Raw genomic sequence first — 18,029 nt, forward strand, 5'->3', positions numbered from 1 at the left:
ATGTCCGCCCTGACGGATCGGAGACAGTTTTGTCTTGAAGGACGCTTTTATACGCCCCCAGGGTTCCGTAGGCGAAATGATCTTGGTCTATTATTTTAATAAACGTGAGATTGACATCATTATGATACTAGTATTTTTCGCTGTCCTTTGACTAAAAGTCAACTCCTACTAATTCCTACTAATATTATAAATACAAAAGTTTGTATGGATGTTGATGGATGTTAACAATTAACGTGTTTGTTACTCTTTCACGCAAAAACCACTGAACGGATTTTGATGAAACTTTACAGTATTATTGTTTATACATCAGAATAACATAATTATGGGCTTATAATTTAAAATCTGTGACAAATTTAATTTCACGCCGGCTAGTTACATGATAAACATTAGATTTACCTATATCAGGATATTTTTTTGAGATTGCTCACTTTATGCTTTAAAAACAAATTTTTACAATATTTCAAACCTAAACCAGTTCCAGGTAATTCTGTGGAATCCCAAAGGAATTTATGATCATGGATAATGCAAAATGCTAACTAATCCGGCCACATGCTGCGCGTAATTTTATTACAGTTCCAGAGTTGTAATTGTGATATTTTCAGGTTTTTCAGGTAAGAACTTGCATTTATTTACTTTTTATTTGGAACGTGATGTTTAAAATCTTATAAAAAAGTCCGATACAATTTTGATATTATCAGTAGGCTACTTAAGCAAATATTAGCATAGACATCATAGACATGGATCACTTACATTAAATTTTCTGAATAGTATCTAAGAATCTACGAACATGAAGAAATGGGTTACATAATGGACAGGTATCACTGAATTTACTGCAATGTACAATACGTCACACGTACACTTTATACACGTGTAGGTATCTGTACAGTGACATACACGACTTCATTGCATATTCCAAAAGCAGCATATTTATTGTACGTCATAAAGTGAACTGGATGCTGAATAGCTGCCGTTCGATTCGGAGTAAAGCGGTACAGACGTGCGCATATGTGGTTATTTAATGATAGTAAAAAATACAAAACAAAATCTGTGACGTATCAGGCCTTATTAGTGCCTTAGTTTTAAGGTGCTGAGCAATTTGTTTAAAAATCTACCCATGTTAGAGTATCAAAGATGTAACAGCATAATGAAAATGATGCATCGAAGAATGCTTGAAGCGTTTTTTTTTTACCACAAACACATAAATGCTTAGGCTGAGTTGCACCACCTAACTTTGACGGTAACTATGACGATAACCGGTGCTTTTTGTATGGAGTTTGATAGATTTTTGACGTTTGTCAAAGTTAACCCTTTAACTGGTATAGAGAAAAATATTTTTCATTAGTTTTGTACCTTATGATTTCTCAATAAGATTCAAAATATGGTGGCAACAATTCTGCCACTACCAGGTAAAGGTTTAAAGTAAGATGGTGCAACCCATTTCACTATCAACTACTTATAAACTCTCAAACTAGCATAGTAAGACACGGGTCTTAATAGGAACGCGAAAGTTTAAAACCTTATATCTCAAACTAGCACTTTATGCACAAACTTGAAACCATTTTGCCGGCGTCTGTACAAAATATCAAATCAAGTCAAACGCTGTACCAAACGTGTAGTTGTAAAGCCGTGGCACAAACGGCACAAAGTCAGCCTGCGCGGCTCAAAGCTCTAACGGTTAATGCAAGCCGGAAAGAAACATCAGGCGCTTTGGAGACACTCGTGTTGAAAAGGCTCTATAGATTTAGTTCTTGTCAAACGCAGCCTCGAGATTCTAACGTAGCTTTCGCTATTATTTACTACTTACTCCCATTTGAATTCAACTGCAATAATAAAAAGAAATAGTTATTCATTTTGAAGTCATCTTAGGGAGCTAATGTGATATTGAAAAACTTACACAAGCGAGAAACTTCCTATCCTATTTGTTTGTACTTTTATGAATCTTGTTATTAAGAAAACTCTTTTTAAACAAGGTAAAATATTAATAAAAAAGGGTTTGTTAGCTATGTACAGCTTTTTAGCTGTAGAGAAAGTGGTACTCTAGATCTATCTCTATAGGTATTGGATGGACAATGTTTTTCAACCAACTTCAAAAAAGGAGGAGGTTCTCAATTCGACCCGTATGTTTTTTTTTCTATGTTTGTTACGCGATAACTCCGCCAATTATGAACCGATTTGAATAAATCTTTTTTCGGCGTATAGGTAATACCTCAAGGGTGGTCCCATTTAAATTTAATAATAGAAAAAACAACCCCCAAGGGTGGAAAATTGGGGATGAACTTTTTCATACGCAATATCTCCGCCGATTATAAATCAATTTGAACGATTATTTTTTTGTTGAATAGGTATTATCAAAAAGGGTAGTTTCATGCGAATTTGAAGAAAATATTTCACCCCCAAGGGTGGAAAATTGGGGATGAACTTTTTTATACGCAATATTTTTAATTTTTAGCTTTTTTTTTGTGTTCACGCATTTGAAGTCGGTTTTATTTTTTTAAAAAGTTATTCAAAGCGCGTTTCTGAAAAAAACAATAATAACCGAGCGGTACATTCGGTATTCTGTTGTGAAACTGTTTTTGCTGCACGTTACCAATATTGGACGTTTGTTATTTTTATATTGTTGTGTGCAGAATATACTTAAATTAATGTACAATTCATTATGAGCTTCGATTTTTGAACTTTTGACTCTCAATAGAGAAATGAGGAGCATTGCATTTTCAAAAAACCAATCCTGTGCTAATTTATGTTAATAAAATATATCTTTTGTATGATTTTGAATCAAATCATAAAAAAATCGTTGAAATTGTTTGATCTTCCCATACATGTTGTAAACAAACTACGCGACACAGCTATTGTAATACCAAATAGGGGTGATAAGACACATTGTTCCCGCTAATAAAACATTTCGGGGTGATTTATGTCCAATCTAGGCTGCGATAGAGTTTATTTATTTTATGGCCGCCCAGAAGGGCTCTCGACCGGATATGGGCTGGGGCAAGTTGCGGGTTTGGGCGGTAATAGCTAATTACGGACCTTTTTGTCCGTGTGCTGTAAGGAGGGTAATGTTTTTTGATTATGCCTTTGAATAATCATTTATTAAATTATGAAGCTCAATGCTTGCTCTTTTGCAAAATACGTTTACTTTTTTCAATTTTGAATAGGTATTCGAAACATCTAGATTGAAAGGCTTTTAAAAATGAGTTTTTGGGAATACATCGTGTTTATTTTTTAGTAAGGCGACAAAATATGAGTCTCTTAACAGAATGGTCAAAAGTTTAACCGCTTCAGCCTGTGAACATTAGGTAGTGTGCTAACTCGTCGCGCGGGGGTCATCCCGAGCATTGTTCCTGTCCAAAACATATTACTTTCATACGCTTATTGGGAAATGTCGTCCCGCAGCGCTCGCCGTGTGTAATCCGCTTTACATATTATGTGCGAGGGCTTAACGCATCGGAAAACTGCCGATTGGATGGCGAAGCACTGATGGTTCGCAAGAACTACGCGATTTGTGCTAATGGTGGACTGTCACAAAGTTGTGATTGTATGACATTAATTTTGCTGAAAGATTGTAGTCTATTCCATCAGTAAAATTACGAAATTCCCTTTTCCTACCAGAGCATTGTTATTTTTACTAGTATCTGCCTGCGTGGATTTCCGTCGATAGGTCACGATGTAGAATATTTTATGTGAAAAACCGAATCTGTGGAAGTGAATTTCAATTCAACAACAATAAAACATTTCTGCTATCGCAAATTGCAGCACCTATTTCCTACAATAATAAAGCCTTTTAAATCTAAATTTACACACGCATGCATGACACTAAGACTACCAGTGGACTCATTTTTGAATTTGATTTGAAATCTTTATTATGTATTTTCATCATAATCATTATCTATGTTCTAAATACAGTCGTGGTCAACTAATTAGGGACGTTATATGACTAAAACACAAGACCGTCTCTCCAGTCCCAAAAAAAAATCTTCACGAGGCTTTGTAGCTTGTGCCTATTAATAACAAGTAATTTGGCTAGTATTCTAAATATTTAAAGGCCAGAAAAGAAACTAGCTAGTTGCGATCAATATTTTTAAAATAAATAAATCATTGCCACCTACACATTTATTGACCTAGGGATGGACAGCTAATTAGGGACACGTAACACTTTCACTGTAAATGTAAATAAATTGGAAATTATTTAAGTGTTTATTACATAAAAAGTTTTCATTAATAAATATAGAATACAAAACAAAATCATCAAACGTATTTTTATAACCAATATGGTTGGTTTTGTTGGTTATAACCATTTGACATCGGCGCGGCATGGATTTTTATTAAGTTAGTAAGTTTTTTTGTTGTTATTGTATTCTGTTAAATAGAGTACTTGATAGTCAATATGTTTACAAAGTAACAGCCAGTAATATTGAATGAAGCTCACAATAATAGGATATGAACACTTAGTATTGCTTAGTATTCTATCTGTCCCTAATTAGTTGACCACGACTGTATGTATATAACTCAAAGGTTACTGACTGATTGACTGACATAGTGATCTATCAACGCACAGCTCAAACCACTGGAGGGATCGGGCTAAAATTTGGCATGCAGGTGGATGTTATGACGTAGACGTAGGCATCCGCTAAGAAAGGATTTTACGAAACTCCACCCCTAAGGGGGTAAAACACGATCCACGCGTACGAAGTCGCGGGATGCCGCTAGTATTTTTATAAAGTCAATTGGAAAAAATATTTAAAACCGATGGATAGCATTGCCTAGTTCACTGTAACTTACCAAAAACATTATTAAGTGCAGATACTTATCAGTATGGACATTGTAGTCAGTAAATGAATGTAAATAGCCTCGGCATCGTCCGATCGAACCCAATTAGGCTCCTTATCCCCGCGGCGCTTCTCTATCGCCGCTAATTCCGCTAATTATTCCCGTTAAAATTAGAACCCTGAGGTAGAAGTTAACTTATCTCTGGAGAGTGCCTTAAAAGCGATAAGTGAGGAAAAATTATGCGCCAGAATTTAACAGTCTTACAATCAATTGAGCTTACTCTCTTGAATCAAATCATATCAGTTAACACCAAATCAATTTTTAATGTAAACTGAAATAATGTTGACATCAATGAGACACCTTCTTCAATTAGTTAAGAGGTCTTTTCACTCTATTCTGAATTTATTTTTTAGGATAGAGTGAAAAGACATAACTGTTTTGTTTAACAAAGAGCTAAGTCAGCCAGCACCAAAAATATTTTTACAAGTAGCCGCTAATTATCATCCTTGTCCATAAACTTAAAACCTGAGGTAGAGTTGTTTATTTAAACTGACCCACGGGCTATAAATCCAGTTGCTTAGTGTCATACATCCTTTGATGGAATAATTTTCTAAGTACCTAGCGTCAATGAAGTCTTTAATTTCATATTTTATCAATCCAAAATGTTTCACTCTCTCTAATACGCGTATTTGTTATAAGACCCAATAAAACATCAATTTATCCTGAAACACCCACACGATACGCAAAAACAGTTATTTGTGCCGAAAAATAAATTATTTATAAAATAAGTTTATGTAGATAGAATAAAAGCTTTATACTGAACATGTGCTGTTATTTGTTTGAGATGTTCAGTGGTTGCTAGTTATGATGCCCTAGGCTGTAAGCCTGTCTTCAAAGGTCCTTTTGCAACATATTTTTAGTAACATTACGTTACGTTGTTTGTTCTACTTTGCTTATTCTTTAGTTAGAATAATATCATTTGTGAAGTTAACTAGGTACATAATTTAGAATTTTGTGAAAGAATAAAAAATAAAGAAGATTCAAACTTGTCTAAACAAGAATACTAAAACTAAAGACGAACTAAATTTTGGGTAATTTTAGACTTTCATAGTTTTATGTTGCCAACGAGTAAAGCTAATCTTTCTGCCAAATTAGTAATGAAAAGACTAGACTCTTCGTCAAGTTACTTAAATCCTGAAACTTGTGCCGTGAAAGCAAACCTACATAGACCAAGAAAACATACATGATCAGTGATCTCACCAGTCACCCTGATTTTTTTTACAAACCCACATACATTGATCTGTCAACCTGACGTTGATAGTAGCGTTGCTTTAAAACCACCCTTGATTTTTCTAATGCACAGCAAATACCTTCAGTTTAGTTACAGTCAATTCTTTAACGTAAAAGAATCATTTCTATTTATTAGCGCCCTCTCTCCCATAAATATGGCACCGCCCAATCAACCGTATCTAAAATATGCTAATGGCGTTACCAACCAAAACAGGTTCGTAAACAATTCAGCTTCAAATTCCGCCCATCCATGGCCGTGCATTGCGAACGCTCATTTCGGGTGATAGGTTCGATTCCCGCGCCGAGCGTCCCGCGGGGCAGCTAAACGTGATTGGCTGGATCGATTCGGGCCGTTACGGATGTGGCGGTTATCTGTCTAAACCCTGGCTTTGATGATGTTTTGGATGAGAAATGATTTTTAGTTTTATTTATGATCCGATCAACCCTTGGAATCAAATTCTATATTTACAAAAGAAATCAAATTCGAGTAGATAAATGATAAAGTTACTATGACTAGGATATTGTAAAAATACCTCTGTGGTAGGTGGTGATCTATTAGTGTTTACATTTTATGTATAACACAGTAGACAAAAGTGGTATTGTTTATAATATACAGTATCATTGCATCATGTCAGGCTTGATTGACCTAATTGGCTGTAAAATAAAATGATTCCGCGATTCAAAAGGAAGCAGTGAAATACCAACGAAGATTTACAGAAGAAAAGGCCCAAAACATTTTAGGGCGATGTATTCTAAGCAAAAAGTTTGTTTTCGCAATGTTCCCGTACTGAACAGAAATGGAATTCGGGACCCCGTGCTGCTTCAAGCGGAATATTTAAATATAACATCTGGATCTCAATTTGAATAATTGCATCGACGCCGTCCGTACCGATTTCAACTTTACGGCAATTTTGTTATTTAAAACTTTTGCTAAATATTGAGTTGCTATATTCACACAGATTTACATGGTTAATTTGAATAACTTTTTGAATTAAGTGGCTTCGTTCAGGTAGATACCAAAACTTTTAAAGCTTACTAATATTTCAGGTGTGACACGTACTTAGGTACTTACAAATCATGAATAATTTAAGCATTGTTAAGGTGGCTCATAATATTTGTCATCAAGTTTTTACACATAAATTACCTACGAAAAATAATTTTTAGGCACATTTTTCGCAAACAGCTATGTTATTGGTGGTTTTGTGGCAGTTTTAAGAATTGAGTTTTCGCGTTCCATTATTGTAAAACACAGAGCTACGAGACCCAAACGCTTCATTTATTATTCAGTCTCCTTATAACCACGGATGTAGCAACACAGCCGAAATGTCAAGCTGTAAGTACATATAAATGTATAGTAAAAGTCGCGTTTCAGTTCCTGTGAACACCAGAAATATATTTAAGTGAATCACTGTAGATGATAAAGTTAGAGAAATACTTGTAATAATGTTTCTTTGTTTAATTATTAAGCAGGCCGCTACCAATCGTGCGATGTAGAAGTCATTGGGGGAGGCCTATGTTCAGCAGTGGACGTCCTATGGCTGAAATGATGATGATGATGTTTAATTATTTCACAAAATTAGCAAGGTTGCGGGCTAAAATTAGATCTACCAATCACTACCTGGTAACCTTACCAAGAAATCTCCAAACTTATACTAAACGGAGCTAAACACTTTGAAGCACTTGAGACTGACTGAAACAGGTTTGAACTGGAAGTATGCGGTTACTCCGCACTTGTTCGCAACAATTCGCCGAAGTTCGTGTGTTAGTGATTTAAAGAGCTTCATATTACTACATATAGGAAATACATAAGCTTCAAAGGTATGGGTTATGTGTACCTGATACAGGTCTTTATTAACTGATAGTTTAGGTAATCCTAAACTCAACTTCACATTTTGCCAAAAAAGTTCAAGGTGATATCAAACACAACAGTTTATTTTTAACGTTCTTCAAGTTTTGATCATTGACCCAAAATAAATGAAGATAATAAATATCTGATATTCCAAATAGTAAGGTGTAATCTCAATATTAACTCAATATAAAAAGGAATAATTCCATGCCTTTACGATCGATCAACGAAAGACGCAAAGAAATTGAAGTCTTTGCTGATGAAATAACTCAATTTTTAAGCTTTAAGTACTTTCTTACAAACATTTCCAAAGAGCCAACTCAAAAGTCAGCTCAATGCAAGCAATCAGAAGTTCGACGCTAACTTCTGGAGAGGCAAGTTTAGCTATCGGAGCATCTTCAGCCAATTAGTTGGCCTTTTCGTAGCCTGCACCGGCACAACTTTCTCATTAAACTTAACTGCACTATATGATAATTGGCGGAGATAATCCTATTGGGGATACCGTCCAGTAAGAGCTACGTTTATACTCGTAGACCTATGTAATAAGTACTTTTTCTATCGCTTTAGATATTTAACTAGCAGGGATATACTCGTAGTCTGTCTTGAATCGGATTTTTTTTTAAATAGTTTTACATATTAGATAGAAAGCTGAAATCTCTCAAGTCGCGTTCATAAGTCCCACCAGTGGTCAAAATTGAATAAAATATTTTTGATTTTGTTTTTCTACATATTAATTGTAGTTCTAATTCCATATGGGGTGGAATCACTTTAATTTGTGGTTATTTATTTTTAAATGATGTGCTTTTTACATCAATTCTAACTCTACTCGAATATTGTAGAAAGTAAATAAATCCTCAGTTATTGAAAAGTTGTTTTTCTCGTCTGAATAACATATCTTTTGTAATGGATTACAGTCCTAGTCGCTATACCGAGGCGAATACCGAAAGTTAGTTATTGTTTTAAAACAACCGCTGTTATTAGTTCTAAGGGCGCAATGTATGCCCAGATAACGCCATGAATACAAACGACATTAATTGACTTAGTTTAATTCCTTTGCCTGGGCATTCTGTTTTAGGTCTGAAACTAAAATTCAGTTACTGTTTACTTTTGTGTTAATAAATAAATTAGTTAATGTAGTGCTATCATAGCAATTACTGTTTTATTCTATTTTATATGAAATGCAGGTACCCAACAATGTGATCAAAATTAAATCCTTCGGCTGAACAATACAAATCAATATTATTGAAATGTTTAACAGAACAGATTATCAACATGTTGAGAACAAGAAGTAATTGATCGTTGATATTTCTTTATGTGCGTAATTTTCAGGTAAATTTTGCGAAAGAACATTTTTGGACTCTCCCCTTTAAATATCGGAAACACATAAAACAATATTGTCCTCATCACGTGCACTGCTGGCAGTACTAATACATCAGAAGCCTTCAAGTACTCAGCTTTCGTTGGTAAAATACAACACTGAAATGTATGTAAAAGACAAAAGTGAGTGCAAATTTGATATGACGTGAATATATTCATGTTTAGCCTCGCTCGAAGATGTCGAAGTATAAAATCGTCGCGTTGCGGGAATAACGCGATGCATCGACTGTCTGGGTGCAAAGCATCTACAATTTCACATTTTACTTTGTGTATGGAAACTGCACATGTCAGTCTTTATATTCTTTGGAATGGCTAGAGTAAATATTTAAGCCTTCGTAAATGAAATGAAATAAAAATGAAAGTAGGAAATCAAGAGGAATTAAATCTACATAGAAACAAAATCTAGGTTGGGTTTAACATTAAACTTGAATACATTACTCAGTTTCACATTATATTGAATGGTTTTCTTGTTGTTGTAAACTTTTCTTTTATTGTAAAGGTTTAAAAATTAAAAGAGTTCAGTAAACAAAAATAGGAAATATCGAAAAGCACCTCTCTATTTAGATTACCAACACTTTCAGCATTGGCAATTTCACTACGATTTTGCAAACATTGAATTTCCAGATGTTATTAATTTATTTATTTAAACCGAGCATGCTTATTTCCACAAATCGACCGGCTGAGGACAGTTTGATTTTCCTTGCAGATTTTCAATTTCCAGTGCTGGCTTACAGGAAATTCGAAGTTAAGAGATGTGTGCATTTTTAAAGCAGCTGCATAACGTATTCACAAGCCTCACGTGATAGTGCACGTGCACTTACGACACTTGTCTCGGGAGCGACGCGAAATGCAATATGCTAGGAAACTTCAAATGCTTGTTGTTGCGGCAGACTTTATGCTAAAGTTACATAAAGGGATAAGTAAACACGTTTGTTTGGAGTAAACGTGTGTGGTAAGGTTTAGATTTGATTTAAAAAGTAGCAGTATGTTACTTTGCATTTTACGTCAAGTTTCATGCATTTATTTCGGCATTGGTGCGTAATAAATTATTATTTTAAAGCTATAGTTTTGGTCGAATGAATAACATCATAACTGAATTAAGACGCACATTAAGGTGGTACGTTCTGTTTGTATAAAGAGATTTCAATTTATCTCCAGTCTAATTCCCCTGATAGTAGTAAGCCCCCGGTGCATAATTGCTGAGCCAATCTGCATATAGATAGACTGGCATTTATGCTAAAACAGTTTTTGTCTCGCTCCAACCCGATGGACTGGTGTTGCCGTCTCGGTTGTTTAGTATGCTGTCGCGGTAGATCAAGTAGTTATTCTATTGTGTTCGGGGTAGTTTGTATAAAGTTATTTACAGTCGAAATGTGTTTAAAGGCGTCTGTATTGTTAAAATGTCCTTAGGTATCATTCAACTCGACGTAATAATATCTTGTGGACTCGACTTTGCAACTCATCAGCATGCATATTAGGTATATAGACGATGACATTAACGCTTTAACGCCGCGTGTCATTTTATCTAAAATATTATATGTCAGATATTTTATGATTGGGACTGTAAATGCAGCTGGAATTTAAAGTGAAATTTGGTTTCAAAGTGATTCGCATCTGAAATGTTATTTTGCTCAATTACTTAATTAAAGAAACATTTCAGCTAAACGGTACTACCTAATAATAGCATGCTGCTGCAACTTTGTCAACCATTCTTACCGGTTACATTTATTGGCGCAACAAAATTGTTAGTTTACGCTGCAGTTGTATTGTGTTAATAGTGACTAGGTAGAATACATTTCTTATTCCACTTATTAAACTGCCACTATTGTATAAAATCATACTTTCTAGAGTTTTATTAGAACTTATGTGTAACGAAATTAGGATCAAATACGCTACACGCATAACACGGATTGAGTCCTATCTCCCTAAAAATATTCATGAAAAATTTAATCATGTGAAAAAGTAAAACGTAATTTTTACACTTCACTTTACCCGGAATAATCAGGGGAATTTCTTTGAGAATACACCACAAGCGCTTGAAAGGAAAAGTATAAAAAGATACCGTTCAAACATTTTTTTGTAGCCAACAGTTCTTCTGAGTAGGGCCACCAACAATATTAGAGGTTGGATGGACACCATCTTCAAGGTGCGGGGAAAAGTTACAGTATATCAACATCATTGAGTTACCGTCCAGATACCAGAAATTCTACATCGAACAGCACATAAATGTGGTCATAAACATTAACATTAGGTGCCGCTAACTTCATTGAGGAAATTTCATTAGGGTTTCCATTTACTAAGTGTCATAATAAAATACTTGTAATCAACATTTTGTGATTTAAATATAGTTTCTCTTTCAAGTCCAGGTATTGTAATAAAAGTGCCTTTCATAAAAATCTTATAGCTGTCTACTTTCTGAAATAATCTTTTCATTTTTACACAAGGCCAGCTAATGCTGAACAATCCACTCTACCTAAAATTACATAAATTGCTCTTGCATTGTCTATATTTTGGGTGATATAAATTCATAGTCTTCGTCATGGTCACCCTACATTATCTTGGCCTGTAAATACGAGTCGAGCCGGCCTCAAATAAACAGACTGTAAGCTGACGGAGCCGAATCTGGGGCAGCTTAGGCTCTAAGCAACGAGGAATTGCACGGATTGGCCTTTTTGTTCCAGCCGATGCCGGGTGAATGGGGGTTGGTTGTCGCTGTCTGTCGCATTGTGGAAGTACAATTATTATTACGATTGACTGATTAAGTTTTGATAGTTTTTTTTTTACTAGGACGTGAACATAGTTTGATAAAATCAAATAATGAATTTACTGCCAAAGTTGCCAATTGGTCTGAAAATTTAAATTAAACCAATCGCTGGCATGCTCTAATAAACGGCAAGAAATCGGTAATTGTCACAAAAATATTTTTCAATGTTGCTATACCCCTAATTTTAAAAAGACAAATACAAACAATTAATCCAGATCGCTCACATAAAATTGTTGGAAACATACGAGTATGAATTATAATTATGAACTTAAAACCAAACCTCAATCCACAAAATTAACCAGGGCAAATCGTAACTCCCCTAAGTAAACTAACCAGCAGCAGTGCTCTAAACTTCCAGCAGTTCTCACCACGCACTTGCTTCTCGTCAATAAATTCTAATATGCCATATATCAAAAGTTGAAAACTTTCCGCTCAAGGAAATTACTCAACTTATCTTCAGTTGGATCGCAGTGGAGATAGGTCCAGTACATCCAATTGATAACACAACAGATTATATTTTTAATTGTCAAACCGCTCGATTCCATACAGGATGTCCCAGAATGGGTGAATAAAACTGATAGGGGAGGTAGCTCTACTAATGAACTATCCCTAAAAATTATGAAAAATAATTTATGGGTTCGGATTTTTTTTAATAATGTGCTCAACTCGAAATCTAGTCATTATTTTCAAAAGTTTGTTTACAGATAAACTAATATTAGTAAGAAAAAAGTACAAATAAACTCCAAACGCAGCAATTATAGCCAGATACTTAGGCAAAGCTGATTTATTTTCACTTTTTCAACAGCAGTTTGATTCACCCATTCTGGGACATCCTGTATATCCATATCCATAAGATGTCGGTCTAAAAACGTAGCTTAGGCAGGCTTTGCACTAGGTGGATCTACGTTTACTACTACTACGTACTTTAATAAAGGTTGCGGGAAGAACCTGGATGTGGATAGCGCAGGCAGGTCGTTGTGGAAAGCCTTTGTCCAACAGTCATTTTCTTGAATCGGAAAATGTACCTACTATGGGTTATGTTAGATTTCATTTGACATTTAAGTAAATTAATTATAGTTAAAGATTTCTTCTCAAAAATGGAAACTAAGCCTGTATTTGATAAGATCTAAGGTAGAGCTTACTGAAAGACTGAAACAGTAAATACTCGTATGTTATTATTGCCTCTACTGCAGTGTCCTCCACTGGGGCTGGACCCAACGGCGTGGTTATAGAGGAAATTGAAAGATTGTAAAACATTGTTAATGGACCAGCTGCACTTCTATATCCGTCTTTGAATTTAAGAGCTAAGTTTCAAAGAGCAGCGGATAGTGATTCAAATACAGATTATCTGATCTGATGATGATTTGATTGAATAAATAAAGACTTTACGATATACAAAACGTTAGTGTATCTTTCAATCTTTTTTGAAAAACTTTTGCGCATAATCATTGAACAGGTTACAAAAGGCAAAGTCTCTCACTTTTCTCTTCTTTCGCTTTCCCCTTACAAACAATGTATTATAACAAAACAAACTATTTAGTGGACCTCCTACTAGGTGGACCGACGATCTCGTAAAGGTCGCGGGAAGAGCCTGGATGCGGGCAGCGCAGGACCGTGCATTGTGGAAAGCCTTGGAGGAGGCCTTTGTCCAGCAGTGGACGTCATTTGGCTGAAACGAACGAACGAAACTATTTAGAGCAATTTATCAAACATTAGCAGGAAAATTAAAAACTGAAACACGTTTTAAATTCCCATAACAATTCTGGTTAAATTAGAGCACAAGTGTTGATTACAAAACGCATTTTCATTCCCCAGTTCCACGAGCAGAAGCGCGCCAGAATAAATTAATTCTGAACTTTGAACGTTGCATATAATATTTCATTTGCATTTTAAATGTTTAGTGTAACTCAGGCTTACAACTTTATCATTACCCGGCCGTTTTATATTACCTTTGTCTGAGTTAGTTTTGAGGCATATCGCTGGAGAATATGAATGCATGCAAAACTAGTATGAATTTGAAATAATACACTGCCTATTTCGATATTGAACTTTCTGATATCCATCACTGAAATTATTCTTTTGTAAGTATCAGTCACATGCAACATCTTTTGAGAGGCAAGGCAAGTGTCTTTCTGAGTATATGAGAAATATTTCTACAAGTGGGTTTCTCAGAAGCTAGATTTTGTGTATTTAATGTTAGCTTTATACTCTCTAAACATTAAATGCCTTTTACTCGCTTTAATTTGTCTGATGTTATCAAACAACGTTTCCTTTTCCTCCATTACTTTAACACTCTACTAGAAATGCGTTTTTTACTCGAATAAACGCTCTGCAAAGTTTGCTGAAAACTAGCAGCCGATTGCTACAAGTATGTACTTGGAATGTGATTTCAACTCGCAATAAAAATATTTTGCACATGAATAAACAATATAAATAACCCTCCTTTTGGCGCAGTCGGGTAAAACAGACTTATATCTAAGGCAGTCTCAACCGTAACCGGCTAAAATTACAGGTTTGAATATATCTAAAGAAAACTTCAAAGAATATAGTAATCAATTCTTAAATGTAATCAGTTAAAGTTAGCCTTGGAAGACGATACCTAGCTCGCATAAATATTTTTATAAGTATGTATTATTTTAAAGTCTGTAAACCTTTAAAAAAGAGACTGGCAATAGTGACTGAGTTTCTTGCGCTGCTTCTTCTCAGCACTGGCCCATTTATTGTCCTGAAGAAGTGGAAGGGTTAATACTGGTACGTATAAAAGTGCTAAAAGCCTACTTGCATAAATAAATGAGTTTTATGATGTATGATAATTTAAAACGTCGCTTTAGTTTCTTTAACCCGCAGTTTATTAAGAAAATAAATCTACCCGTTTTCAGAACATGATCTTTTCATCGAAATAAGGAAACAGTAAACACATTCACTTTATGACGGCCATTATCGGGAGTGTTCGATTTACTTCCGATTCAATCTCGGCCATTTTGGGCCGTCTTCGAAATACTTCGAATGTATGAAAACTATCAATGTGATTGCTGCTGTCTGTTGGCGATGAAAGGTTGTTTGTGTATTGAATTAGTTATTTAGTTCCCTTTAAGATGATATTATGTTCGTTTCTTGCTATTAATAGTGCTTGAAAATAGGCGTTTTAAAATGAAAATCACCAAGATTCAATATCTTGATAACTTTGCCTAACTTTGCATTCAAAACAATTAGGTGTAAGCAACTTTGTTGTATCGAAATGTGCTCGTATACAAATGGGTGCATGCTACATTCCTATATTGTCAAAGCTCATGAAAACTATTCCAATTTTTTAAGAACCCTACACTGAACTTGTTACTCAAGTATACATACGAGTAAATTGCCAAACATTATTTTTTTAGAAAGAAAGAAAGAAAACCATTTATTTGGTTCCAACTTAAAATATAACCCACAAATAACAAAAAACAAGTACAAGTTAGAACCAAAATTGGCCACCGCTCAGCATGTGTCATGCTCTGGAGTGGTAACTGGTGGTGATTTTAAATATGTTTTATTTGAAATTATTATCATTTCATATGCATATACGGATGCAGTGAAGTTCAAACATGTCTTGAATATGAAAACGCAGCCATTTGTGTCAAGTGCGGAATGCTGCGCGATAATGCGCTACGAAAATACTCGTAGCAGCTCGTAGTATGGAAAGCTACGGCGCGCTACGATGATGGCGGAGCTTTTACAAAATGATAGCAATAAGGTTTATGCGAGAATTATTGGGTAATATGAAATATTTTATTCGTTTTATTTCCTGGAATATACATTTCATTTACTCTAAAGGCAATAAAATATACGATACAAAATTCCAAATCAACATGGAGACGCCAAATTGCATCAAACTTTTTCAGTCGATTGATCTTGTAACTATTTAGTTTAGACAAGTCTTTATTTAGTTCATTTTATTGCTGAGAACACAAGATCATCGTAATCATTTAAAAAAACACTGCCCTAAAAACAAAACAAACAGGCTGGGTTGCACCATCTTACTATAACTTTCACAAACGTCAAAAATCTGTAGAACTCCATACAAAAATACCGGTTATCGTTAAAGTAACGCTTAAAGTTAGGTGGTGGAACAGCCTAAAAGTATCATGAAGTGGTAACTTGATCACTCTATCGCTAGTTATTAAAATAAGTAGTAAAATATTTGTATACTCTCCTAAAACAATTGTCCTAAAAACTTTTCGTTTTACAAAACTACTTATTGCTAAACTACAGAGACATTGTAATGAGAAAACTTGGAACTCTTCACCGGTTCCAGTATGTAAAATAAAATGTTATTAGCAAAAGTTGCCTTTACTTTGCAAAAGGTTTTACTGATTAGATTCTTGGGATACAATATTATTTTTCAATATGCTTTCATTAGATTAAAATTCTAGTTTTCAATGTGAATATTTGTATGATAAAATGTCACTGGGTCCACACGCATGCGCTGTGTTTTCGCTCTCATAAATTACTAAAAACATATTTGCCAGAGGAAAACAATTTACCCGTATTCAGGGAAGTATTACCATGTTACCCTATATTTTTAGTGAACACAGCTATAGACAGGCAAACTTCAGAAAATGTTTGTCTTGTTTCAAGCCATAGATTTTAAAAAGACTGTTGAATAAAAATAGTTGCATTAGGTACCTATATAAAATTAAACAAGAATTTATTATAGTAGGAAAACTTCTAGAGTGTGACATTAATTCGATGAACTTTTTTTGCATCTCTTGCTTAAACAGTATAAAATTAAATAATTTCAATGCGATTCAAACTTTCAGCAAAACCAACAAAAATATAAAATAAACCATAAATCGCACCACCATTAGAACTCGTATGTTAACATCCTATTTTTCTCTGCACCATATCTAAAGATAAGGGTAATTTGTACCCCATTGGCAACACTCCCGGCAATCTTATCACGCCGGCTCTACCCAGTGCCGACCGCGACGTCACAGCGAGTGCACGCGAGCGCTCGCCGAATCCGCGAATTCGCGAGCTTAAAGTTTTCCCTGAAGATTTGTGATGTTGTGACACTCCAGTGTGTGATTATAATGTGATTTTCGAATGGGAAATTTGGAATAGTTGTGAAAATGGTAGTTCTACTGTTGCTGAGCATGTTTTGTGGTAAGTTGTTGAGATTTTTGTTACTTATAAAGTTATGCAGATGTTTTTTAGACGCGTCAAGTTTTCACAAAGTGAAATGATGTAACAACTTAAAATTGTATGTACCATCGTTTGCAGATAAACAAGATGTTCATTCACAAATATTCTTTAAACTTTGAATGTATTTCTAACACAATACATTACAAATCAAGTCATAGGAAATTTGTGTAAACCTCACGTATACTAAACAGAAACTACACGGAAACCGACGCTCCTTTAATATTGGCTTAGATGTACGTGATATAGCGCTAATCTGATAAGCCGTAAGGCGGTTGTTTACCCACAAATAATAGAAACTCAGGCATTGATGCTGATGCAATGGCTGCTAGTAATAACAAAATACCTTCCTACGTATGTCGCTTAGATTTCAAGTGAAGGAAGAATAGACGGATTGACTTTTGAAATGGTTGAAACCATTATGTAAATGTCTCTACCGACGATTAGGCATTTCGCTGGTTGACTATGTATTTTAGTAACTTTGGTAGAGCGGCTTATGTACTTCTATCTACAATATAGAAAAACAATATAAACAAAACTATAATATAATAGTACGAATTAAAATTACAATACTCTTTTAAAGTTTTATCAGAGGCAGATCGAGCGCTAATTATTGTAACGTGAGCTTGGTCAGAATTTAAATACTTTATTCGTTATTTATCCGTTAAACGTCCATTCGTACCATCAACTCAATTCTGAAGGTTTATGTATTATGGCCGGCATTCAATTGGTTAACATCAAACTAGAGTTTATATGATAAAGTTTGACTCACCTGAGTGCACCAAACTTTCACTTCCGCCC

The 18,029-nt window shown here is 34.8% G+C and overlaps 1 protein-coding gene across 1 annotated transcript in view; it reads left to right on the top strand.

Annotated features, from left to right (window-relative positions):
* The first annotated feature begins 17,088 nt into the window (after window positions 1-17,088).
* Window positions 17,089-18,029, top strand: part of LOC114355480 (uncharacterized) — an 86,240-nt gene continuing 85,299 nt past the window's right edge. Inside the window, exon 1 of the mRNA XM_028308342.1 lies at window positions 17,089-17,192. Coding sequence (XP_028164143.1) covers window positions 17,159-17,192 — 34 coding nt within the window. The 5' untranslated portion in view covers window positions 17,089-17,158. The remainder of the gene's footprint in view (window positions 17,193-18,029) is intronic.

Source organism: Ostrinia furnacalis, unplaced genomic scaffold, assembly GCF_004193835.3.
Source record: "Ostrinia furnacalis isolate ACB-3 unplaced genomic scaffold, ASM419383v2 OfSCF2414, whole genome shotgun sequence".
Taxonomy (NCBI): Eukaryota; Metazoa; Arthropoda; class Insecta; order Lepidoptera; family Crambidae; genus Ostrinia; species Ostrinia furnacalis.